Source organism: Chlorocebus sabaeus, chromosome 22, assembly GCF_047675955.1.
Source record: "Chlorocebus sabaeus isolate Y175 chromosome 22, mChlSab1.0.hap1, whole genome shotgun sequence".
Taxonomy (NCBI): Eukaryota; Metazoa; Chordata; class Mammalia; order Primates; family Cercopithecidae; genus Chlorocebus; species Chlorocebus sabaeus.
In genome coordinates, this window is record NC_132925.1 from 95,169,880 (window position 1) to 95,196,109 (window position 26,230).

Genomic DNA, 26,230 nt, shown 5'->3' on the forward strand with positions numbered 1-26,230 from the left:
ACTCAGGCGAGGCGCGCACCCAAGAGCCTGAAGCTACACAGCATTAATCTGTAAAAAGCCCTGATAATTTCCCCTCAAATGTTTTATTTTGAAAATATCAAGAGTACATAAAAGTTGAAAGTATGGCACATTGAATACCCGTATTTTCCATCTGCACTCAACAACGAACATTTTGCTATGCTTGCCTGATCTCTCAATACGTACTTAAAATATTTTTTTTAAGTTGTAAACATCAGAACATTCATTCCAAATACTTCAACATGCATCTTTTAAGATTAAGAATATTCTTCAAACTACCATCACCGTCACAGGTAAGAACATTAACAAAAATTCTCTAATACCATCTAATAACCAATCATATTCAAATTTCCCAATTGTCTTAAAACATGTATAACTTTTTTTTCAAATCAGTTTCACACACTTTATTTGGTTATGGCTCTTTAGTTTTGGGTTTTGGTTGTCATTGTTGGTTTTTACTTTTTATTTTGAAATGACAGATTCACAGGAAGATGCAAAGATAGCACCCTTCACCCACTTTCCCCTCATGGTTACATCTTACATAATATGAAAAAGGAAATCAACATTGGTACAGTATGTGTGTATACTTTTGTCATTTTTAGCACCTATGGATTTGTCTAACCACCACTACAATCAAGATACACTAGTGTTCCATCACCATAAAGACTTTCCTGGTGCTACCTCTTTATAGTTACATCCAACCCTCTCCCCATTTTCCCTCCCACTATCCCTAACCTTTGGCAACCATTAATCCATTTTTCATCTCTATAGTTTTATCATTTTGAGAATGTTATATGAACATTTTCATACACAATATGGCCTTTTGTGATTATTTTCACTCAGCATTAATTTTCTTGAAATTTATTTGAGTTGTTACAGATATCAGTAAGTCTGTCAATTTTATTGCAGAGTAACAAGTATTCCATGGTAATACATAAACCACAATTTGTTTTAACCATCTAAGGAAGGATATATGGGTTGCCTACAGGTTTTGACCATTACAAATAAAGCTGCTATGAGCATTCATATACACGTTTTTGTGTGAACGCAAGTCTTCATTTCTCTGGGATAAATGCTCAGGAGTGCAATTCCTGAGGCATGACATATACATGTTTGGTTTTACAAGAAACTGCCAAATTATATTCCAGAGTGGCTATACCATTTTACATTTCATTTATATTCCAGAGTGGCTATACCATTTTACATTTCCAGAGAAACAGTATCAGATCCTGTTTCTCTGCATTTTGCCAACAGTTACCACCATTAAAAAAAAAAAAGTTAGCTATTCTGATAGGAATGTGGTGATATCTCATGATTTTGCTTTGCATTTCCCTCATGCCTAATGATGTTGAACATTTTTTCATTTTCTTATTTGCTATGTATACTTCAGTAAAATGTCTTTTATTTTCTAATTGTATTTACTTATTACTGTTAAATTTTGAAAGTTCTTTATGTAGTTTACATACAAATCCTTTGTTGGATATGATTTGCAGATATTTTCTCCCAACTTGTAATATCTTTTCATCTTTGTAAAAATGTCTCTTACAGAGCAAATTATCTTAATTTTGATGAAGTCCAATTTAACATTTTTTTTTTCCTTCCAAGGAGCATGCTTTTTTTTTTTTTTTTTTGAGACGGAGTCTCGCTCTGTCGCCCAGGCTGGAGCATGCTTTTGAGTCATCTGAGCCTTCTTAGCTCAGTCCTGGGTCCTGAAGTTGTTGGTTTACTGCCTATGGATATCCAATTGCTCCAACAGTATTTGCTGAAAAAGCTATCCCTCCTCCATTGAATTGCTTTTGCCCTGTCAAAAATCAATTGGCCATTTATGTGAGTCTATTTCTGGTTCTTAGTATCTAATGGCTCTTTAGTATCATCTTTTAAAAACAAGCCTCCTCTTCCATGTTTTATACCTTTCATATGGAAATTTTCATACATACACAAAAGCAGAGAACGGTATAATAAACTCACAGTAGACTCAGACAGCTTGAACAATTTTCAGTCCCCTCTTTTTCATCATAATAATATTTTGAAGAAGAATCCAGGGCAGCTTTCTTATACAATATTCCATGTTCTGGATTTGTTTCTCGTGGTGTCTTTTATTTGTTCCTCTGCCTCCTGTATTTCCTGTAACCTGGCAATGAGGTCCAAGAAGCTTAATAAAATTCAGGTTGAACATTTTTCAGCTTATTACATCATAGGAGGTGGCACATTATGTGGGCTGTCTCAATCTAAGCAATGTTACATTTTGTTACTTGCTGAAGAGGCAAATGACAGCAGTCTCTACTGTTAAAACTACATATGTCCTTTGCAATTATTATATAAGCTGGGGTGATTCTTCTACAACATAGATGAAGCATTTTCATATTCATTATCTCATAAGAACTTTGTGAGGTAGATATTCTTCCTCCTGTTTGACAGATGAGGAATTCAAGGCTCCAAGAACTGAAGAGATTTTTTCTGAGGCAGATGGCAAAACGTGACCCACATCCAGGTCTTAAGACTTTAAGCCTTAGGCCCCTTCCAGTTTTCACTCTTGGTTACCTTTCATTCTAATGAGGAACCAGCCCCCAAGAAATGTGGGGTTGAATTAGTAACATTTATGATAATCAAAATACCACTCTGACATTATTAAAAAACATAATCTTCATATTCAGATATTATTCACGGTCCAGCTACAGAAACAGAACTTTGAGAATTACAACATAAAAATTACCAACTCAAGAATATAGACTGAGTTAAAACCTACAAATGTACTCAAGGACACAGAATGGTTCACAGGGGTTAATGGGCACTGACTGCATTGGCTTAATCAGTGAAGAGTTTGGCTCCGTAAGAAAAATTTATGACCCAGTAAATTTAGTGCTGGGACAGAATGCTGTTTCATGAGTAACAGGCTATCATTTGACAGCAATGATGAAATATTGATTAGAATTGACAATGACTGTGGCGGGGATCATCAGCTCAACTGCTCGGTCAAGGATTTTTTCTCTCTGGATAGGGAAGGCAGGGTACCACTGCCCTTCCATTTTAACACTCTACATCTGTTAAGTTTCAAATTCAAAAGCTGGAAAATAAATTGTTTTCCTTGGCATCACTGTTAATGGCTGGCCATAACATTTTTTTCCATACACATAAACTAGATATATAATCTATTAACTCCCTTATTAAAAGGTAAACTTAAAAAATTATTCTTACAGCACTAAATTCCAGTTAGCTATTCACCATACTTCCTCTTACAAAAATGAGCATCTTTTAGGTTCATAGAATCCCCCTCATTCTAATATTGACTTAATACACAAACTTTCGTGATCCCATGTTTTAAACTTTGACCATAACCTCTTTTATCCAACTTTATTGACAACTGAATGATTTCAAAAAGCACTTTCACAAAGATCCTTTCACGTAACCCTCACAACCACCCTGTGAGGTAGGTATCATGTCAACATTTGACAGGAAACTGAGGCTTTAGGGCTGACTTAATAACATCACATGGCCATTAAGGGAAAGCCAGGAATCAAAGGTAGGTCTTCTGATTCCAGATCCAGTGCTCTTCTTAGGTTGTCCTCATCAGCAGACTCTTGTCCACTCAACTCCACACCTGACATTCTGGATCATACTGTCTGTTCAGGTTTTCTATAGCAGTGATGCTATCTTTAAAATGCATACTATACACATTTTAAAAACCAATGTCCACTTTTTATGATTAAATTTTTAATTTTATTAATAAATTTATTTTTATTTACTAAAGATGGGTCTCCCTATGTTGCCCAAGTTTGTCTCCAACTCCTGGGCTCAAGTGATCTTCCCACCTCGGCCTCCCAAAGTCCTGGGACTACAGGAGTGAGCCACTGCACCCAGCCCATGTCTACTTTTTAATACAAAGATATTGTTGCTGTCATTTACAACTATGTTATTAGATTTGAATTATGTTTTTGTAGACTTGAAAGTTGGGATGAACTTTCTTTTATTTTTTCAGACAGAGTTTTGCTCTTGTTGCCCAGGCTGGAGGGCAATGGTATGCTCTCAGCTCACTGCAACCTCCGCCCTCCCGGGTTCAAGTGATTCTCCTGCCTCAGCCTCCTGAGTAGCTGGGATTACAGGCATGTGCCCCCATGCCTGGATAATTTTTGTATTTTAGTAGAGATGGGGTTTCACTATGTTGGTCAAGCTGGGCTCGAAATCCTGACCTCAGGTGATCCACTTGCTTCGGCCTCCCAAACTGCTGAGATTACAGGTGTGAGCCACCACGCCCGGCCTATTAACTTTCTTCTATATGCTACTCATTTGTCTATTAAAGAGTAAATAATAAACTTTTTTCTTAGAAGAAATATGTATCATTTGTCCAACAGTTACTTAAGTAGGCAGGGATTCTATTCCATTTTATATATGACACTAGATTTTCTGAATCTCAATCTTGGACTCATGGGTGTTTTGTAGCCAAGACAATTCCTCAATGGTATGGATTTTCTGTTGAAGATGAATGCTGGAAGTCTGACAGAATTCTTTTTCAGACACATCACATTCACAAGGTTTTTCATCTGTGTGGATTTTCTGATGTACAGTAAGGTTTTTTCTTTGCCTAAAAACTTTACTACAATCATTACACCCATAGGGTTTCTCCCCTGTGTGAATTCTCTGGTGGCCAACTAAATTCCTCTTAGAAGTGAAGGATTTCCTACACTTCTCACACTCATAAGGTTTTTCCCCAGTGTGCATTCTCTGATGTACGACAAGGTTTTTATTCTGACTAAAGTCTTTCCCACACTCATTACATTTATAAGGTTTCTCTCCAGTGTGGATTCTTTGATGTACCATAAGATTTCTACTAGAGGTAAGGACTTTCCTACATATAAGACATTCGTAGGTTTTTTCTCCACTGTGAATTCTTTGATGTTCAATTAGGTTTCTGTTGTAGGTAAAACCTTTTCCACACTCATTGCATGCATAGGGCTTCTCGCCAGTGTGGATCCTCTGATGGGCTATAAGGTTTGAGCGGTAACTGAAGACTTTCCCACAGTCATTGCATTTATAAGATTTTTCCCTCGTGTGAATTCTCTGATGTCCAATGAGGCTTTTCTTCAGAATGAAGCATTTGCCACACTCATCACACTCATAGGGTTTCTCACCACTGTGGATTCTCTTATGCTCAATGAGGTTTCTGTTTGAACTGAAAGCTCTTCCACACTCACCACATTCAAAGGGTTTTTCTCCAGTGTGGATTCTCCGATGTACAAGCAGGCTTGAATTGTAACTGAAAGCCTTCCCACAATCTTCACATTTGTAGGCTTTCTCTTGTGTATGGAGTTTCTGATGGACCATAAAACTTTTGCTCATAATAAAGGTTTTCCCACACTCTTGACATTCATATGGCTTCTCCCCATTGTGGAGTCTCTCATGGTCAATGAGGTTTCTGTTTGAACCGAAGACCTTGCCACAATCTTTACATTCATAGAGATTCTCTCCAGTGTGGAACCTTTGATGTAAAATGAGGCTCTTCTTCAGAATAAAAACTTTCCCACATTCATTACATTCATAGGGCTTCTCCCCATTGTGGAGTCTCTGGTGGTCAAAAAGGTAAGCACTTTGAGTAAAGGCTTTCCCACATTCAGTGCATTTATAAGGTTTCTCTCTGCTGTGCATCCTCTTATGGTCAAGGAAGTTTGACTTAGAACTGAAAATCTTCCCACACTTTTTACAACCAAAGGTTTTCTTTTCTGTGTGGACTCTCTGATGTAAGAGGAGGCTTTTACTTCGAATGAAAACTTTTCCACATTCTTTACACTTGTAAGGGTTCTCTGCACTGTGGAGTCGCTGATGGTCAATAAGGTAAGTGGTCTGAGCAAAGGTCTTTCCACATTCATCACATTTATAGGGTTTTTCCCCAGAGTGGATTCTCTGGTGCAGAATGAGGCTCTTCTTCAGAATGAAAGCTTTCTGACACTTGTTACATTTATAAGGTTCTTCCCCTTTGTGGAGCCTCTGATGGTCAATGAGGTAAGCATTCTGAGAAAAAACTTTCCCACATTCATTACACTTATAAGGTCTCTCCCCTGAATGGCGCCTTAGATGTATAATTAGGCCTGAGTGTCTATAGAAGCCCTTTCCACACTCCTTACACTTATAAGGTTTCTCCCCAGTGTGGATCCTCTGATGGTTTAGAAGGTAAGCACTTTGAGAAAATGCTTTCCCACATTCATTACATTTATAAGGTTTCTCCCCTGAATGGTTCCGTAAATGCATTAGAAGGCTCGAACGCTGAATAAAGCCTTTTCCACATTCCTTACATTTATGAGGTTTCTCACCAGTGTGGATTCTCCGATGGTTTATAAGATGGGAGATTTTATTAAAATGCTTACAACATATATCACATTTATAAAACTTCTTTCCTTCAGTACCTATTAAAGTTTCAGAAATAGCTGAACCGAAAGTCAAGCTGTCTCCAAATTCCTTCCACTTTTGGCCTTGTTTCTCTGGTGGAGTCCTTTTCTTCTTGTCTCGTTCACACAGGGAACCTTTCTTCACTGTATCTGCCCTTTCATCTGTTTCATTTCCCCACTGACTTGCCAAAACTTGCCATTCACACTCTTCTTCAAAATCAAGGACCTGGGGAACACTTCCTTGAAGTCTTTTTGATGTTCCTTTATGAGAGTCTGCTCTTTGAGAACTACTTGGCTTTGATGTCACCTCCTCATTCTCAGTCATGGTCTCCCATTCTGGTAAAAGGAATTAAAAATGCAAATGTTACCATGTCCCTGTGTTTGGAAGAATAGGATCTTCAAATGACTTTAAAACATTCTAGGAAGGCACACTTTAATATGTATACAAAAAGGAGAAACTTTTCATTAAATGAAGGTACAAAGAATAATGCTACACTGACAAGTTGTAAATGGATTAACATACAACTCAGGTTGAGACATTTTTAAGTGCTTTGTCTTCAGGAAGCAGATGGAAAAATACAAATAATGCTGAGAAAACAGAAGCAAGGAAAACCAGAGAGAAAACATAGGATCTTATGGAGGTGGTTCATATCTAAGGAACTTGGATAGAAGAGCAAGAACCATTTGTATTACAAGTAACTTTCTTTTTTATTTTCTTTGTGTTAGAAAGATGGAAACTTTAAGGGAAGGAAAATATATGTAAGGACTCTGAAAGGCAATTTTTAATTTTTGAAAAGTCAAAGGCATGAATACTTTTTAACTGGTTGAAAGCAATTAACCAACAGAAAAGAAATCCATCGAAAAGCAACTTAATCCTTAGAATTTATATATAACTCCTACTCCATTTAAAATTAAGAAATGGAAAATTTTAAATTCATTTTAAAAAGGTCCGTTATGAACTCCCTTAATTACACATAAAACATAAAAGAAGAAATACAGAAAGAAAAGGGAAAATAGAAGAAAAGTATGAAAATGATCTGTAAAATGATGAGGCTGAACTAATCTCCAAGGTTCCTATCTACTCCAATAGTCTCAAATATTTTAAAATACGAACAGTATGAAAATGTTTTGGAAGTTTACTTTCAAGCTACCCAAGTGTGAGAGAAATTATGAGCCAGTTCCCCCAAACTGTCTAATAAGTTATGTGAATAACAGTAACATCATCTTCTCTTTGCATATAACAATACTTTTCTTCTATCTAAACAGCGAGAGAAGATAAGAGTGCAGCCATTTTATTTCATTATACATTTCTTTAAGTTTATGAGAGGATGAGGATGGCAAAGATCCAATAAATATTAACTTGAACTACAGACATTCTTAGGTCAGGCCCTCATATCTCATCTCAACTGCCCTTCTCTCTAGGACTCAGGCAGGACTGCCAATCACACTACCCAACCACCTGGCTGCAGGGATGGGTATGTGTCTTAGGCCTATCCAATGCTGGTACTTCAGTTTCCTTATTCACAGTGAGGTTTCAAACATAAGGAGAGGCCGGGCACGGTGGCTCATGCCTGTAATTCCAGTACTCTGGGAGGCTGAGGAGGGCAGATCACTTAAGGTCAGGAGTTTGAGACCAGCCTGGCCAACATGGTGAAACCCTGTCTCTACTAAAAATACAAAAATTAGCTGGGCATGGTGGTGCACACCTGTAATCCCAGCTACTCAGGAGGCTGAGGCAGGAGAATCACTTGAACCTGGGAGGTGGAGGTTGCAGTGAGTCGAGATCACACCACTGCATTCCAGCCTGGGTGACAGAGCAAGACTCCATCTCAAAACAAAACAAAACAAGAACAAAACAAATGAAAAACAAAGACAAGAAGAATGCTGGTGGAGAGAGGGAGCTGCTTCTATATAATGAAACAAGCTTTAAGGAAATGAAGTGTTACAAGTAGTTAAACTGAGATGGAAAATGGTTAAGAAATTAGGAACTCTTATATTAGTAGCTAATTAGCTGGTTAAACTATTTAATGTTTTTAGCTTAGGAATCAGACTATATATGGGCCTCTTGAGCTTTTTAAGACTTTGTAGAAAAATGTCAGAATGATAGGGGGAGCTGGTTACTTTCCATAATGTTTGGTGAATGAAGCCTGCAAGAAAGAGACACAGGCCTTCCTACCTCTAACACTCCCTGCCTTTCATCTGCTCCAATTCATGCGTACCTTCTGTCAATGATCTTTCCAATATGTAAATTTGATCATGTCACTTACCTGCTCAAAACACCTAACTCTTCATTGCCTACAGGACAAAGCAGAAATAACCAGTGGAGTCAAAAGGATACCTTCACCCACTGCCTATTTTTCTGGTATCTATTAATGTCAGTACCTCTTACGCCCCTAGACTGTAGCCACAGTGAACTACATGCAGCTGCCCAAACATGTCATTTCTTGCCTATCACTGCCCGTGTCCTTTCCTCTTCCTGAATTGCTCTTCCTCTTTCCAAGTCACTATCCAAGCCCGTACCTATACCCTTTAAAACTAAGCTCTAAAGTCACTCTCTGGACGTTAACATTGATCTTAAAAAAATAAAAAGGAGTATAAATGATACTACCAATGATACTGTGCCAATAAATTAAGACAACTTAGAAGAAATAGGTAAATTCCTAGAAAGCCACAAACTACTAAAACTGACTCAAGAAGAAAAGGAAAATCTGAGTAGGTCTACAGCAGGGAAAGAAATTGAATCAGTAATTAAAAAAAAAAAAAATTACCCCCACCCCTTGCCCACACACAAAAAGCCCAGGCCCAGGTTGTTTCACTGGCAAATTCTACCAAACCTTAAAAGAATACCATTTCTTCACAAATTCTTCCAATAAACAGAAACATTTCCCAACGAATTCTATGAAGCTGGTATTGCCCTGATAGCAAAACCAGACATAACCATCACAAAAAAGAGAATTATAGATAAATATAGCTTATTAATACAAACATAAAAATCCTCAACAAAATGCTAACTAACCAAATCTAGCAGGACATAAAAAGAATTATACACCATGATCAGGTGAGATTTATCACAGGAAAATAATGTTGGTATAATACTAGGAAACCAATTAATGTAATACACCATATCAACAAAATGAAAAACAAAAACCACATCATCATGTCAATAGATAAAACACTCCATAGTGATAAAAACACTCAACAAAGTAGGAATAGAAAGGGAATTCTGGCCAGGCACAGTGGCTCATGCCTGTAATCCCAGTGCTTTGGCAAGCCAAGCTAGGTGGATCACTTGAGGCCGAGAGTTTGAGACCAGCTTGGGGAACATGGTGAGCCACTGTCTCTACAGAAAAAAATAAAATAAAAATAAAAACAAATAATTAGCTTGGTGTGTGCCTGTGGTCCTAGATATGTGGGAGGCTGAGATAAGGGGATTAGGAGGATTACTTCAGCCCAGGAAGTTGAAGATGTAGTGAGCCGTGATCACACCACTGCACTTTAGCCTGGGCAACAGAGTAAGACCCTGTTGAAAAAAATTAAAATAAATTATTGGAAGACTGAATGGGTTCTCTCTGAGAACAAGAAAAGGCTATCTGCTCTTGCCACTTCTAGTCAACATGTACTGGAGGTTCTAGCCAGAGCAATTACGTAAGAGAAAGAAAGAAAAGGCATCCAGATTGTAAAGGAAGAAGTAAAATTATCTCTATTTGCAGATGACAAAATTTTGCATATAGACAATCCTTAGAAATCACTAAAAAACTATTAAAACTAATAAATAAGTACAGCAAGATTGCAGGATACAAGCTCAACATATAAAAATCAGTCTGACATGGTGGCAGACACCTGTAGTCCCAGCTACTCAGTAGGTTTAGGCTGAGGAATGCTTGAGCCCAGGAGCTCAAGGTCAGCCTCAGAAACGTATAAAACTCCATCTCATTAAAAAAAAAAAATGGTATTTCTATCCATTAGTATTAAATAATCCACAAAGGAAATTAATAAAACATTAATAATAGTCTCAGAAACAAGATCAGGATAAATTTAACAAAAGAAGTGAAAAACTTATATTCTGAAAACTACAAAACATTATTGAAAGAAGCTCACGGCTTAAATAAATGGAAAGACACCTCATGTTCACAGATTAAAAGATTTAACATTAATAAATGGCAGTACTCCTCAAACTGATCTGCAGATTCATTGCAATCCCTATTAAAATCTCAGCTTGTTTCTTCAAAGATATTGACCAGCTGATATCAAAATTAGATGGAAAGTCAAGAGACCTAGAGTAGCTAAAACAATCTTGAAAAAGAACATAGTTGGAGGACTCACACCTTTTTATTTCAAAATGTACTATGAAGCCAAAATAGTAAGAGAGGGTGATACTGACATAAGGTAGACATATAGATCAAAGGACTAGAATTGAGACTTTAGAAATAAACCCTCATATTTATAATCAACTGGTTTTTTTTAAAAGGGTGCCAAAACAATGCAATGGGGAAAGCACAGTCTTTTCAACAAATGGTGCCTGGGATAAATGGTGCCATATGCAAAAGAATGAAGATGGATCCTTATCTCATACTATATACAAAAATTAACTCAAAATGGATAAAAGACTGAAATGGAAGAGCTAAAACTTAAAAGAAAACATAGACATAAATCTTCCCGGCCCTAGATTAGTGACGGTTTCTTAGATAGGACACCAAAAGCAGAAGCAACAAAAGAAAAAAAAAAAAAAAAACTGGAACTCATCAAAATTAATGACTTTGTCCTTGAAAGGATACCATCAAGTAAGGGAAAAGTCACCAGGCCCAGTGGCTCATGCCTATAATGCCAGCACTTGGGGAGGCTGAGGCAGGAAGATCGCTTGAGGCCAGGAGTTCAAGACCAGCTTGGGCAACACAGTAAGACTCTGTCTCTACAAAAAATTTTAAAATTAGCCAGGCTGATGGGGTGCATTTGTAATCCCAGCTACTCGGGAGGCTGAGGTGAGAGGATCGCTTGAGCCCAGGAGTTCAAGGCTGCAATAAGCTATGATCGCACCACTACACTCCAGCCTGGGCAACAGGGCAAGACCCCACAGAATGGGAGAATATATTTATAAGTCATATATCTGTTAAGGGACTTATATATGGAATATATAAAGAACTCTTACAACTTAGTAATAAAAAGACACATAACCCAGTTAAAATATAGACAAAGAATGTGAATAGACAGTTTTCTCCAAAGACATACATATAGTCAATAAGAACATAAAAAGTTGCTCGACATCACTAACCATCAGGGAAATGCACATCAAAATCAGAGTGAGATATCATTTCAAACCCACTAGGATAGTTAAAATAAAAAAGACAGATAATATCAAGTGTTAGGGATGATGTAGAGAAACTGGAACCCTTATACACTGCTGGTAGGAGTGTAAAATGGTGCAATTGCTTTGGAAAACAGTCTGGAAGTTCCTCAAATGATTAAATACAGAGTTATCATAAGACCTAGCAATTCTACTCCTAGGTAGAAATGAAAACTTACATCCACACAAAAAATTGTACACAAATGTTCACAGCAGCATTATTCATAATGGACCAAAAGTGGAAGTACCTAAGTGTTAATCAACTGATAAATGGAGATATATCCATTCAATGGAATATCTGGCAATAAAAAGAATAAAGAACTGATACCTGATACAACATGGATGAGCCTTAAAACACTATGCTAAGTAAAGGAAGCCAATCACAAATGACCACATATTGCATGATTCCATTTATATGAAATGTTTCAAATACACAAATCTATAGAGGTAGAAAGCAGATTGGTGCCTGCTAGGGCTGGATTGGAGGAATGAGTTAGGTGAAATGAAGGTGGACTGCTGAAGGGTTGATGAAATTTTTTTTGTTTTCTTTGAGATGGAGTCTCACTCTGTCGCCCAGGCTGGAGTGCAGTGGCACGATCTCGGCTCACTGCAAGCTCCGTCTCCCGGGTTCACGCCATTCTCCCACCTCAGCCTCTCGAGTAGCTGGGACAACAGGCACCCGCCATCTGGCTAATTTTTTTTGTATTTTTAGTAGAGACGGGGTTTCACTGTGTTAGCCAGGATGGTCTCGATCTCCTGACCTCATGATCCGCCCGCCTCGGCCTCCCAAAGTGTTGTGATTACAGGTGTGAGCCACCACGCCTGGCAGAAAATGTTTTTCAATGACTGTGGATGGTTGCACAACTCTGTGAATACACAACCACTGAACTGTACACTTTAAATGGTGAATTTTATGGCATGTTAAATATACCTCAGTAAAACTGCTATAAATCTTTCCCTCCTGGTGGAGGAACTGGGAACCATCCATCTCCTCCTCCCACTGTCCCAATCCTTCCATCATTCCCAGGCTCCTATGGGCTCACATAAACTTATGCATACTTTTATTATACAGAATGTGCCAAATTATATTGTAATTATAAGTGGAAATGTCTATCTCTCCAATTTGAATGTACTTTAAGGCAGGGGCTAAGCCTGACACAGGAGGTACTCAATATTTCTTAGTACTTTCCTTCAAATTTTAGTCCAATCTCCTAAAGAAACATACACAAACATTTTACACACTGAAGTAGTATGTACAAGTTATCTGGGAGTCTGCTTTTCTACCACAGTTTATCGATGCATGAAAATTGGGTACACAGAGTTGTCATAATATTTGATAGTGTCATAATATACTATTAGGTCAAAACACCATGCTCTGCTTAGTACTTTATCTTAGGGAATTTGTTTTGCCCAACTTTTAACCATCATAGTCACCTGGGACTATTTTTACACATATGACTTTTATTTCCTCTTTTTGAACCATTTCTTTGATGTATCCCCCTCAAATCAGAGTTACTAAGTCAGTGGAGATAAACACTGGGCATCTGCTTGCCCAAAGCCCCAACATTGAAGTGCATGTTTTTTTTTAAAATTTATTAAAGTACGTTCAAGTTTCTTTTTCTTCAAAGAGCTGGAATAATCAAGCAACTACATTACTTTATTTATTTATTTATTTTTAGTTTAACTCTTAGACCTATCTGGAATTTATTTTAGTGTACAGCATGAGGTATGGGTCCACAGTGAGTATGTTTCATAAAATTAGCCAATTAATCCATATAGTCTATTTTAAAATTTTTAGAAAAGATTGATTACCGAATAAATACCTTTGGAACTACTGAAAGCCACTTGGGTTAAAAAACAAGCTAGGAGGGTGGTGCATACCTAGAGTCCCAGCTACTTGGGAGGCTAGGGTGGGAGGTTTGCTTGACGCCAGGAGTTTGAGGCCAGCCTGGGCAGCGTAGTGAGGCTGCCATCTCAAAAAACAACAAAACCCCCTCCATGAGATGTCTATGTCATTCTATATATCAAGATAAATTGATAAATATCAAGATGGATTAAAGTTTAAATATCAAAATAAAATGATAAAAATATCTTAAGAAAATACAGCTGGGCACGGTGGCTCACGCCTGTAATCCCAGCACTTTGGGAGGCTGAGGCAGGTGGATCACCTGAGGTCAGGAGTTTAAGACCAGCCTGACCAACATGGCAAAATCCTGTCTCTACTAAAAATACAAAAATTAGCTGAGCATGGTGGTGGGTGCCTGTAGTCCCAGCTACTTGGGAGGCTGAGGCAGGAGAATCGCTTTAACCCAGGAGGCAGAGGTTGCAGTGAGCTGAGATCACGCCATTGCACTACAGCCTGGCCAACAAGTGAAACTCCATCTCAAAAAAAAAAAAAAAGAAAATACAGGTGGGTTTAAAAAATATTTTTATGAGGAAAAAGACCAGTAAGACCATACAGGAAAATACTCCTAAGTTTGACAACATAAAAGGTTTTCTAAGCCTTAAAAAAAAATTAATAAATAATATTGAAAGGCAAACAAATGGGAAAAACATATGCAACAACTGACAAAGCATTAGCAGTAGTTCTATATATATGAAGTGTATGAATAGGAGTAAAATGACGAGTAAACATATGAAGAGACTTCAATCACACTAATAATGAAAACATGAAAAACAAACAAACAAAAGATGGTATTCTTTATCTACCTAGCAAAGATTTAATTAAAAGACTGACCAAATCATGAGCATATCCAGGGGAAACTGGCTCTCCTGTGTGCTCTTTCTGCGGGAGTTTAATTCAAGTATCATTGGTAGAAAATAATTTGCGAATATGTATCAAAGTATAAAATCTACAGACTGTTTGACCCACCACTGCCACTGCTGAGATACTAAAGGATACAGTCTCAAAAGTGTGAAAATATACAGTATAAATTATTAAAGACAATAAAATAATAAAGTTGCTAGGTACAAAATTAATATACAAAAAACCAGTACTTTCATATATGCAAATGACAATTAGAAAATATCAGAAAAGACTCCAATTCCAAAGAATAAATATTAACAGAAATATGCAAGATCTAGGCGATTTTAAAACATGTCTGACACATACAAAGGCAGTACAGAAAAAATGGAATGTTATGTAATGTTCTTGAATAGAAACATTCAGAAACATAAAGCTGTCAAAGTAAAGCATGATACACGGACCATGCAATACTCTGCAGCCATTCAAACTGATACTTTAAATCTGTATTTCAGTCAAAATTAGTTCCTGTGGCTGATTACCCAGTTCTGAATGTTGATTTCTCCAAACAGAATTCTACACTTTTCTTCAAGTTCTAGTATAAATGCTACCTCTTTTATGGCCTTTCCTAATCCCCAGGAATGAAACTTATTGCCCTGTTTTCTGCATTTCCATCACACCAGGTTTATGCCACTCTTGTACCAATTATTTTACTCTGCCTTGCATAGTTAATATTCCTGTAATAAACTCCTAAACCATCGTAAGCTATTTAAGGGCAGAGTCACATCATTTTCACAGCTGTACCACGATAGGTATTTAACGTTTGCTGGAAGCAAAAATGGCTAACAAAAATTTTTAAAATACTCTTTTATTATTTATCAAATAAATCTATTTTAGAATATATAATTTTAAAATTATATTAGCAACAATTTAGAATTGTGGGATTACTCAGTACAAATGAAGGCAGAGCAAAAGGAGTGTTCTTATACATCACTGCTAAGAACAGAGAGAACAGGGATCGCTACAGAAAGTAATTTGGCAATATGAAGCAAGAGCCTTAAAGCCATTCAAACACTTATGCCCAGTAATTGTACCTCTAAAAATAATAAAACATTTTAGAAGGCCTTAGGCACAGAGACAGATGATTATTATAGCAATTATTCAAAATAAGGAAATGGCTGACTGAATTATGGTACAAATCATATAGCCAATATAGATAATAACTGCAAAGAGTTTGTAACATGTGAGAACACACACAAGGAAAGCAAGCTATAAAACTGTACACAGACACACACACACATTTGAACAATGTAAAAAATCCCTCAAACATATAGAAAAAACAGAAATGTAATATATCAAAATGATAATAGTTATCTGGAAATAGCGATGTTAAGGAAGGTTTTTTTTCTTCTTTGTAATATTTGGTGTTTTCCAAAATAAGTATATGCTACTTTTATAATCAGAAAACAAATAAAGGGAAAATAAAGATAAGCATCACAGAAAGAAGTGTCCTTACCTAGAGAGGTCACATTTCCATAATTCTCCAGCATCACATCCCAGTACAAGGCCCTCTGGATTGGGCCCAGACATGCCCATTCCTCTGAAGTGAAGCATACAGACACCTCCTCGAACATCACCAACTCCTGAAATAACAGGTGTGTGTGAGATTACCAATGCCCAGGAAGTTGCCTGTGGAAAGGTTCCCTTCACTTCTGGTGAAGGAATACACTGTGAGGCCGTGAGTGCACAATAGACATCAGGGAGACATAAGGAGATCACATGTAAAGTCTGTCTTCCAATAGCATAGACCTTGATTTAGAAATGGGAACTGACTGGACATCGAAGGACAAGGATGAGAGAGGGCACTTCAGCCACAGTTAGGCTGTGCAGTTGGGAAGGAAAGAGGATGCAAACCTTACCTGGGGCTGGGCTGTTAGGAGCATAAGTGCCATTAATTGATTTCTTGGGTTCTCTTCCTGGGAAAGGGCAGAAGCTTCAGGGGCAGGAGAATCTGAGGAAGGAGAAAAAGCTGCGTATGGGACCTACAAACTTTTTCTGAGTGACCCCCACTTGCAGAGCTGGAATAACAAAAAGTGTAGGAATAAGAATGGATACAAGGCTGGGCGCAGTGGCTCACGTCTGTAATCCCAGCACTTTGGGAAGCCGAGGCAGGAGGATCACGAGGTCAAGAGATTGAGACCATCCTGGCAAACATGGTGAAACCCTGTCTCTATTAAAAATACAAAAAAATTAGCTGGGCGTGGTGGTGCGTGCCTATAGTCCCAGCTACTCGGGAGGCTGAGGCAGGAGAATGGCTTGAACCCGGGAGGCAGAGGTTGCAGTGAGCCGAGATCGAGATTGAGATTGCGCCATTGCACCCCAGCCTGGGCGACAGAGCGAAACTCTGTCTCAAAAAACCAAACAAACAAACAAAAAGAGTGGATACAAGATCAGAGGGGCCCAAGAAAGAAAAAGAGAACAGCAGGAACAGCAAAAAGAAATTGGCACTGTAAGAGATTCCTAGACAGGGTAGCAGAGGAAGCAACTTCCCAGAAGTAGGGGGATGAGCCACAGAAAGGGTCCTGGAACAGCCCAAAGCCCAGAGCACTGAGTAAATACCATGCTGAGGATCCTGGAGGTTGAATGCCACTAGGTCAGTAGGAGGATGCAGGCAAATTTCAGCTGCTATGTGGCTGCCAGGAAGTACAGGAGAAAGTGTTGTTCCTGGGGCACTCACCGCCTTCTGGAGAGTGTCCTGATCCTGGACAAGGACTGGAACCTGGAAACAAGTAAAATAAGCTGGTTCTTCTTGTTCCTTAAGAAAATGGACTCACCTAAGCACTGTGGACCTCTTTCTGCCCACGATCTAGAACTGTGAGATCAGAGAGACCCACCTCAAGTATGGAGCATCAAAACAGCAGTAAAGCTTTGCATTGAGAACAATGGAGCTGCCCTCGAGCCCCACTCATGGCACTGGTGACCTCTCCCAGAGGAGACTGTACAGAACGGTGGGAACAGAAGCCAGACCTGGGTGTGGGTTAAGGAGGGAATGGGAAGTAATAAGCAGTAATTAAGAGCATGGATTTTAGCTTCAGACTTAGTTTTAGATTGGACTTCAGTCACATCTCTTCTACTTATTTACCATCTGCTTATTGACCCCTTTACCTAACCCTTTGTGCTCAAATACAACTAACACTAAAATTGGCACCAAGGCACTTGGGTTTTGAGGCCAGCTAGACGTCTGCCTCAGTTTCCTTCTCTCTCAAATGAGGATGTATTAGTAATTTGCAATGAAATATATAGCTCTAAAATTTTCCACATTATGATTAAAACAAACAGGCCCATCCTTAGTGCCACACCCAAGTTTGGGTTATGATTCAGATGTCTTATACAGAAATGTTTTTAGTGAGCTACAGATGTACAGAAAGAAATCTCACACACATGAGATGCTACATTAAGATTCCAATCTAATGGTCAAGGATATAAATCTTATCAGAAGCAAATATCTTAGCGCAGTCCCTTGGCTTGCAGATCCCTAGTAGGGCACACAAGAGATCTTACCAAGATTTGGAAAGCTTCATTCTTGTTATACTACTGCCATTTTATGTATGTATGTATGTATTTAAAAACACGATCTCACTCTATCACCCAGGCTGGAGGGCAATGGTATAATCATAGCTCACTGCTGCCTCAACCTCCTGGGTTCAAGTGATCCTCCCACCTCAGCCTTCTAAGTAGCTGGGAGTTCAGGCACTTGCCAATACACCTGGCTAATTTTTAATTTTTTTGTAGAGATGGGGTCTTCCCATGTTGTCCAGGCTGGTCTTGAACTCCTGGCCTCAAGTGATCCTCCTACTTCAGCCTTCCAAAGTGCTGGGATTACAGACATGAGCCACTGTGCCTGGCCTGCTATTGCCTTTTATACTCTAGGTGTTCATTACCATTCCAAACAGAATTATAGAAACAATACATAGGCTTCTGTTTAGGGAAAAACTTTTCAACATTTCTTCTTCAGGTTCTTGATCCAAACTCAGCATTAGCAAGCACTACCCAGGGGACAAAACAGAGTCAATGTTTTTATGCTGCTTCTGAGTTGGACCCAAAGACCTAAACATAAACCCGTTTCTCTACAGACATATTCTATGGTCTGAATACTCATGGGCCTGCTTTAATTATCGTTAGGGTTGCTAGTGTGCTATTAATTTTTAATGAAAATCACAGGATCACCCTCTAGCCCAGCCTCAATTCTTTCCTTCCTTTCATCCCAACACCCATCGCCCCTCTCTGCCTTTCTCACTTGTATTGCTGGTCCATCAAGGTCTTTCTGCAGCTCCTCTACCAGGGCCACAGCCTCCTCGCCACTTCCAGGGTGATGGAGCTGTACCCAGGTCCGAATCTCCCCAGGCAGGATGCTCAGAAACTGCTCCAGCACCAGCAGCTCCACGATCTGTGCCTTGGTGCGTGCTTCTGGTCTCAGCCACCGGCGACAGAGTTCCCTGAGCCGGCTCAGGGCCTCCTGGGGTCCAGATGTCTCATGGTAACGTAATTGTCTAAAGTGTAGGTGGGAGGTCTCCCAAACAGAGGAGCTGCTTCCTTGGAAGCTGGTTCCCCATTTCCAGGTATCATCCTTCCCCTTCACAAGGCCCTCTTGTCTCAGAGCATTGTGGGCCCAATTTTCTCTTGTCATTGTTGTTTTTTGAAAAATGCTCCTCTCCAGTCCAGGTCTCCTTAATGCTTGACTTCTTCCTTAGAGCTTGGAGAGTATCATCTACAAGATCTCAAGAAATCATTGTTAAAGTTAGCCCAGAGAAACAACTGAGCTTTACAGCCCCCAGTCAGCTCCCCGTAATAGAGAGAACCTTTGTCAGTACAAGGTCCCAGGTTTCTAGAGAGTGCTTCCTCTGACAGAAACCCCCTGCCTAAGGCTCTGGGACACAGACCCTCATGTTACCTGCACGACTGCTGAAACCAAACATATGAACTTCCTTTGGTCTTTATTCATAGGATCCCTTCATCTAATTACAATAGACTCTTTACCACTCTAACAATGAGCACCTGACTACTCCTGTGCAACCTGGAACAAGTACCTCACTTCTGAACCTTAGTTTCTTAACCTGTAAAATAGGGATAGTAACAGTCCCTACCTCATGGGGTTGTGATGAGAATTTGATGTATAATACATTTCAAGTTTTTGAACAGTGCCTGGTATATGGGTTTAAATGTTACTTATTACCCTTCCGTAACTAGCACTCTTTCCTGTGTTCCGCAGAGTTAACAAGTAATCATTAATCATGATACATATGAGATAAAATCCTAACCACCTCCTCAATTAACAAAGAAAGGATGAATTAAGTTCTGTGTAGTTTTGCTCTATATGCCTTTAATTCTCTGAAAATTGTTCATTCTGTTAATCAAAATATTTGGATAAATTTCCCATTTTTTCTTTTCCTTTCACATCTAGTCCCATAGATGGATAAATATGAATAAGGTTTTATTATACAGAACTTAGACTTGCTCTCTAGAAATCATCTGTTCTTTAGAAATAACACATTTTTCTAATTATAAAACCAAAAATTTATAAAACCAGAAAACACACAAAACCAGAAAACAATCACTGCTATTATTCTGAACTAAGTCCTTATCATAATTTAATTATCATAGATTAATTCTAACTTTCTCTAATTATTAATAAGGTCACAATGGCTATCCTTGCTAACAAATTTTTAGTTACATCTCTGCTTATTTCTTCAGGATAAACTCTTAGGAGAAAATTGTTGGGCTAAAGGATACAAACATTTTTAAGCTTTTAAGGTTATAATAGTTACATCACCATCAGAAAGCATATGAAAGCATCCTCTTTATTTGAACACATAGACCCTTAAAGACAGCTTGCTTATAACAAATAGGGGAGTCAGAAATATAAACATAATTTCAATATAATGTTTAAGTACAAGTAATAGGAGAACATAAAACTACAGAAAGGATTCACGAAAGGTAATTTTTTTTTTTTTTTTTGAGATGGAGTCTCACTCTGTCACCCAGGCTGGAGTACAGTGGCATGATCTCGGCTCAAAGCAACCTCTGCTTCATGGGTTCAAGCAATTTTCCTGTCTCAGCCTCCCAGGTAGCTGGGACTACAGGCTCGTACCACCATGCCCAGGTAATTTTTGTATTTTTGGTAGAGATGGGGTTTCGCAATGTTGGCCAGGATGGTCTCAATTTCTTGACCTCGTGATCTGCCCGCCTCGGCCTCCCAAAGTGCTGGGATACAGGCATGAGCCACCGCACCCAGCCATGAAAGGTAATTTTGGACTGGGCTTTTAAGGAAAAATAAAAGGATCATTGGACTATGAGGAAAACCATTCCAGGAAGAAAGAAACTCTATTTTCAAAAGCAAGGGAGGACACATAACTCTGTGAAGGAAGACCAGAGAAGGAAAGTGAACTTCAGAGGCAAGAGTGTAGGAGTAGAGCAGAGAGGTAAACAGAAGTTAAATTCTAACTACTGCTCTTGAGAGGCAGTATTCTGAGGAGATGATCCTGTCCTGTAAGTGAAGCAGTTTTACTTACATTTAAGCATTAAAAAGGTTTTACTTTACATTTTTCCTTATTTTTAAAAATAGTAATATATTAGCTTGGTTCGAAATTTAAAATTATAAAATGAATACTGTGTAAAGTTTCCTTCTCTGTTAGCTTCTTATCTTTCCAGTTATTTCTGCATATGTGTGTGTACATATATCGTTATCTAGTTCCTTTATTTTCACAAATGGTAGGACACCATGAATGACATGCTACATTTTCCTCTTCTCAATAATACCATGTCTTAGAGATATTTCCTGTCAATACACAGTCCTTCTCCACATTTTTATGGATGCATAGATGTATCATAATTTATTCATGCCAGCACTGATGGAATGTTTGGGTAGTTTTCAATCATTTCTTATTACCAACAATATTATCATGAATAATCCTGGGCATACATCAGTTTGGATGTGTGTAGGCATATAGAAGAAAAATTCCTTGAAACAGAATTGCTGAGTCAAAATGTATATGCATGTATAATTCTGATACTACCAATTTGACCTCATTAGGATTGTACCAATTTATAATTTATACCTCCATCAACAACAGTTGTATGGAAGTGCCTTTCCTCACTTTCACCAATACGGTTCTCAAAGTTGTGTGCTCTTTGCCAAATTTTTAAGTTCCATTTTGAATGAATTAATATATTGATTGAGTCACTTGTATATTTTTTCAAGTAACTATTCATATATTTTGCCCATGTTTCTATTGAGGTATTGGGTCTTGTTAATTTGTACACACTTTTATCACAGGAAAATTAGTCCTCTGTTTACAATGGCAGCTGCAAATTTTTCTCAGTTTGTCAAGTGTCTTTGTGACTATATGTGCCATGTGACTGCTTAAAGTGTTTTTTGCCATGCAGTCAATCTTTTACGACTTCTGGGTGTTGTACCAAAATTAGAAAGACCTATTCCACTCTGAGCATGAGGAGAGTCTAGTTGTGTCAGGATTCTATTAGTGAGGAATGGTGGGGGTGAGGGGACTGGATATCAAGAAAGATCAGTTAGGTTTTTGTAATAAACACATGACTTAAGTTCTAAACGAAGTAGGAACTTACTCATCCCCCAGTAGGGATAAGGTAATTGAGAAAAACTTGGCAGTCCTTGGTAACTGATCTGGGGGTAATGGAAAGGAATTTTTAAAAAGAATTTCGAATAATTTTCAAATAACATAAAAATAACAAATTCTTACACATACATTTTATTTGCGTCTCACAAAAGGTTTTCAAGGCAGAAGTTGAAAGAACAAAAGGATCAGAGGAGCGAATCCACTCAAAGCCACTTAGCTAGTTGAGATATGGGAGCAAATTCTGAATTCAGGGACTCTAATTCCAGAAGTCCAAAACGATTCCATCTACGAAGAGACTTATGAAACCCAAACAACTACTGTTCTAAAACAACGGTTTCCAAACACCAGTCCACGACAAAGCTTTAATCTGGCAAGCTGCAAAAAGAGAAAACTAGTAACAATCGTCGCTGACAGGTTGGCAATGAGTGTGCGTGTGTGTGGGTGGGTGTGTGCGCGCGCGCGTAAGGCCAGCATTTATTCTGAGTTTACGGTCTTAGTACTTTGGATGAAAATGTATTGCCTGAAGTAATGGTGGTATGGGTGGTTTCAAGTTTGATTTTTAAATACCATTATATTACAAAACTAAAAGACTAAAAAAACTAAAATTGCTCCATCCCTTAAAACAAACAAACAAAAATCCGTCCTCAGGAGTCTGGGCGCCACGGGTATAGGGAAGCCTCAGAATGTTTCTGTGCATTAGCCTCAGAGAAAACTGAGGAAGAGCAGAAAGGCCTGAGCTGCGGGCGCAGGCTGCTGAGGCAGCTCTTCTCAAAGCGCCAGTGGAGTCCGTTAGACAGGAGCACTCGTCCACAGACACACACAGACTCGGAGCTGCTGTCCTCAGTACCTTCTCCGGGCCGGCTGCGTGCCCAGCCGAGGCCACGACGCCGACCCCCAACACGGAGCTGGGGACGGACCGTGCCGGGGGTCAGGGCCCGGGAGGGGCTACCGAGGGCTGTGCAGTCCCAGCAAGCTCAGGCCCGCGTCCCGGGTCGCCTTCCCTGCACGCCCACCCGCCCTCGAGCCCACCCCGCTCACCGGGGGCTCCCGCTGCGGCTCCAGCCTTGGGTACCGCCGCCTCGGCGCCAGGCCGCTAGGAGATGACACAGGAACTAGCCCTTGCGGCAGCCGAGGCACAGAATAATGGCCGAGCCGAGGATACTGCGACTTCCGGTTGCACCCCGCCCCTCATCCCGGATCTCTAGGAAGCCACATCTCTATGGTTCGTTTCTTTTCCTAGAGCTGGAGAAGAGAGGCGGAACTCCTGAGCCCTTGGGTACTACTATTCCTTACATCAAACAAGAACTGGCCGCTGTTTCAGACCGGAAGGATGCAGAGATGAAAGACAGGACCCAGGGTCTCAGGATGCTTGTTGCCTCCTAAGAGAGTTGGACATTTCTGTTTTGATTTGCATTTCAATTGAGGTTGATGGGGAGTAACCTTCATGTCTGAATGATCTGGTAGGTGACTTTTCTGGTCTCTTCTTGAACCTATGCAGTTCTCATAATAACATTATTTCTCATAATAAATAATAACATGGCTTATAAATCACCCTCTTGTGAATTCGCTTACTGTGGTGTATCTCTTGCACACATGATGACATATTGGAGCTATGATATTAAATAGTAACCAAGTTGAAGGTGCAAGGTAATGTGCAAATGGTAGGGACATCTCTCCCCTGAAAGAGGAGGTTATTCTAGCTGTCCATCACCCTGGGTAAAGTGAGGTATGTATAAAGGAAACTGGAACTCTGATCCTCTCTTTGGTCTTCAGTCTCTTAGGTTTGGACTTCTGGAATTGACACCCCTATATGGGACTATGGTTGGAACAAGTCTCCAACAGGGCAAAGGCCATGTCTGCATGGATCCCATGTATTTAGCACCTAGTACAAAGCTGAAGCCACATAGGTCGTAGATGAATGTTTATTGAATGAGCAAGGTTCTTGTTATTCTGTTTATGTCTTTTTTTTTTTTTTTGAGATGGAGTTTCGCTTTTGTTTCCCAGGCTGGAGTGCAGTGGCACAGTCTTGGCTCACTGCAACTTCCACCTCCCAGGTTCAAGCGATTCTCCTGCCTCAGCCTCCTGAGCAGCTGGGATTACAGGCACGTGCCACCATGCCTGACTAATTTTTTTGTATTTTTAGTAGAGACGGGGTTTCACCATGTTGGCCAGGCTGGTCTCCAACTCCTGACCTCCAGTGATCCACCCACCTCTGCCTTCCAAAGTGCTGGAATTACAGGTGTGAGCCACCGTGCCAGGCTTATTCTGTTTATTTCTTTATGTTCTCTCCTGGCATTCATTAAACAACATACTTAAACTTCAGCCTTGATTGATTGATTGATTGATTGATTCATTCATTCATTCATTCAACTACTGAGTACTTGCCATGTGCCAAATACTGTTCTGGGCACTAAGGACATAAATAAAGTGGTAAAGTCTCTGTTCTCATGGAGCTTACATTTCTAGTGGGGTAAACAGAAAACAAATATAAAAATGTGTCAGGTGGTGGTAAATGCTAAGAAATGTGAAAGCTGATCATAAGAATTGGGTCATTCTTGTTGTATCTAATAAAACAAAGTCAAGAAATTAGCTGGGGGAAGCACTCAGGGTACAAAACATTGCTCCAGGAATGTTGTTCTCTGTAAGCTTGACTGCCGAAATTGCTTATTATAAGCCCAAACCAGTTTTATCTATAGCTTCTGAGATAACTTGCTGCAACTCTAGGACTAATTTTTGCCCAGTGCAGTTGCTCACCAGCTTTCCACACCCTTATTAGTGCCAATGGACTTTCTCAAAGAGCAATATGTAACATTCCTCTTTTTTGTAAAATCTCTAACCTTCTCTTTGTTCTTTAGAGAGAGCACCACTTTCAGTTCAAGCCAGAGACTATCTCTCCGAGTTTGTAAACTGATGTGAATAAAACTTTATTTTCTTTCTCTCTTTTTTTTTGGATGGAGTCTCACTCTGTCGCCCAGGCTGGAGTGCAGTGGCCCAGTCTCAGCTCACTACAACCTCCACCTCCCGGGTTCAAGTGATTCTTGCCTCAGCCTCCTGAGTAGCTGGGATTACAGGTGCATGCCACCACACCCAGCTAATTTTTTGTATTTTAGTAGAGATGGGGTTTCACCATGTTATCCAGGCTGGTCTCAAACTCCTCAGCTCAGGCAATCCACCTGCCTTGGCCTTCCAAAGTGCTAGGATTACAGGTGTGAGCCACTGTGCCAGCCAACTTTCTTTTCTACTATCTAGCCATCCTGGATGGATGACATCAAAAAGGGTAAGGAGGACCCAACAAAGGAGACTGAGAAGCAGCCACCAATCAAGTAGAAAGAGAAGGAAATAGTACTTTATGGGTTACAAAGCATGAATGAGTAGATTTTGAAATATTGATCAATGTGATTGCCCCACACTAAATTATAATTTTACTTGTAAACCAAGGCTCCCTTCTCCTCCCCTGCCCTACCTAGGTAGACAAGAGTTACACACTATGGGACTGGAAACAAAAGGGACAAAGACTATAGTGAGTTAGGCCATTAGAAGTCTTTAGTAAGGTGAAAAACATTCTTGCCTTGCTAAGAAAGAAGAAAGGAATGGGAGGAGCCAAAATGACCAACTAGACTATGGACCACTGACCAGTGAGCCTGTAATCATTCGCACTCCTACTAAGCAATGGCCTGGAAGCATGTCACCAAAGAGTTGTCAGCTAGTAAGGACTACCAATTGCCAGTGGCCAGCCCAGAGCCTCAGTTTTGTCACTCAGTTTGTGCCCTGAGATTCTGCCCATCTGACAGAGAACTTGAAGCACCCTAACCTCTGCCCCAAGATGAAAGACTTGGTAACCTTGTGGAATGATGGTGATAGAAAGGAACACCCTATCTTTGACCAAGGTGGAACTATACAAAACCTGTTTAAAGTGGGCCAGAGCTCTGAGATAGTGGTATAATACAACACATAGCCTTTGTTTTACATACACACACATTCCTGGTAATTAGAATTCCCAAATGTACAGAGGAAAAAAAACAAGCAAACAAGAAATAAATGGGTTTGAGATAGGCATATGAGAAGAGGCTGGAAGCAGAGGACTGACATTTCAAGATAGGTT

The 26,230-nt window shown here is 39.4% G+C and overlaps 1 protein-coding gene across 4 annotated transcripts; it reads right to left on the bottom strand.

The window, feature by feature from the left end:
* Nucleotides 1–64: 64 nt before the first annotated feature.
* On the bottom strand, nucleotides 65–23,287 carry ZNF197 (zinc finger protein 197). 4 transcript variants are annotated; one of them, XM_038004078.2, is made up of 6 exons: nucleotides 23,167–23,287; nucleotides 18,777–19,247; nucleotides 17,099–17,258; nucleotides 16,399–16,490; nucleotides 15,996–16,122; nucleotides 65–2,149 (listed from the first exon to the last, which is right to left on the bottom strand). In XM_038004078.2, exons 2-6 carry the CDS (start codon nucleotides 19,164–19,166, stop codon nucleotides 2,115–2,117), a joined length of 804 nt encoding a protein of 267 aa, XP_037860006.1. In that variant the 5' UTR covers nucleotides 19,167–19,247; nucleotides 23,167–23,287; the 3' UTR covers nucleotides 65–2,114. The 4 variants fall into 4 exon arrangements, with proteins under 4 accessions (XP_037860006.1, XP_007982069.1, XP_007982070.1 ...); XM_007983878.3 differs by having other exon boundaries at nucleotides 65–6,731; XM_007983879.3 differs by having other exon boundaries at nucleotides 65–6,731; nucleotides 18,777–19,256.
* Between the last annotated feature and the right edge of the window lie 2,943 nt (nucleotides 23,288–26,230).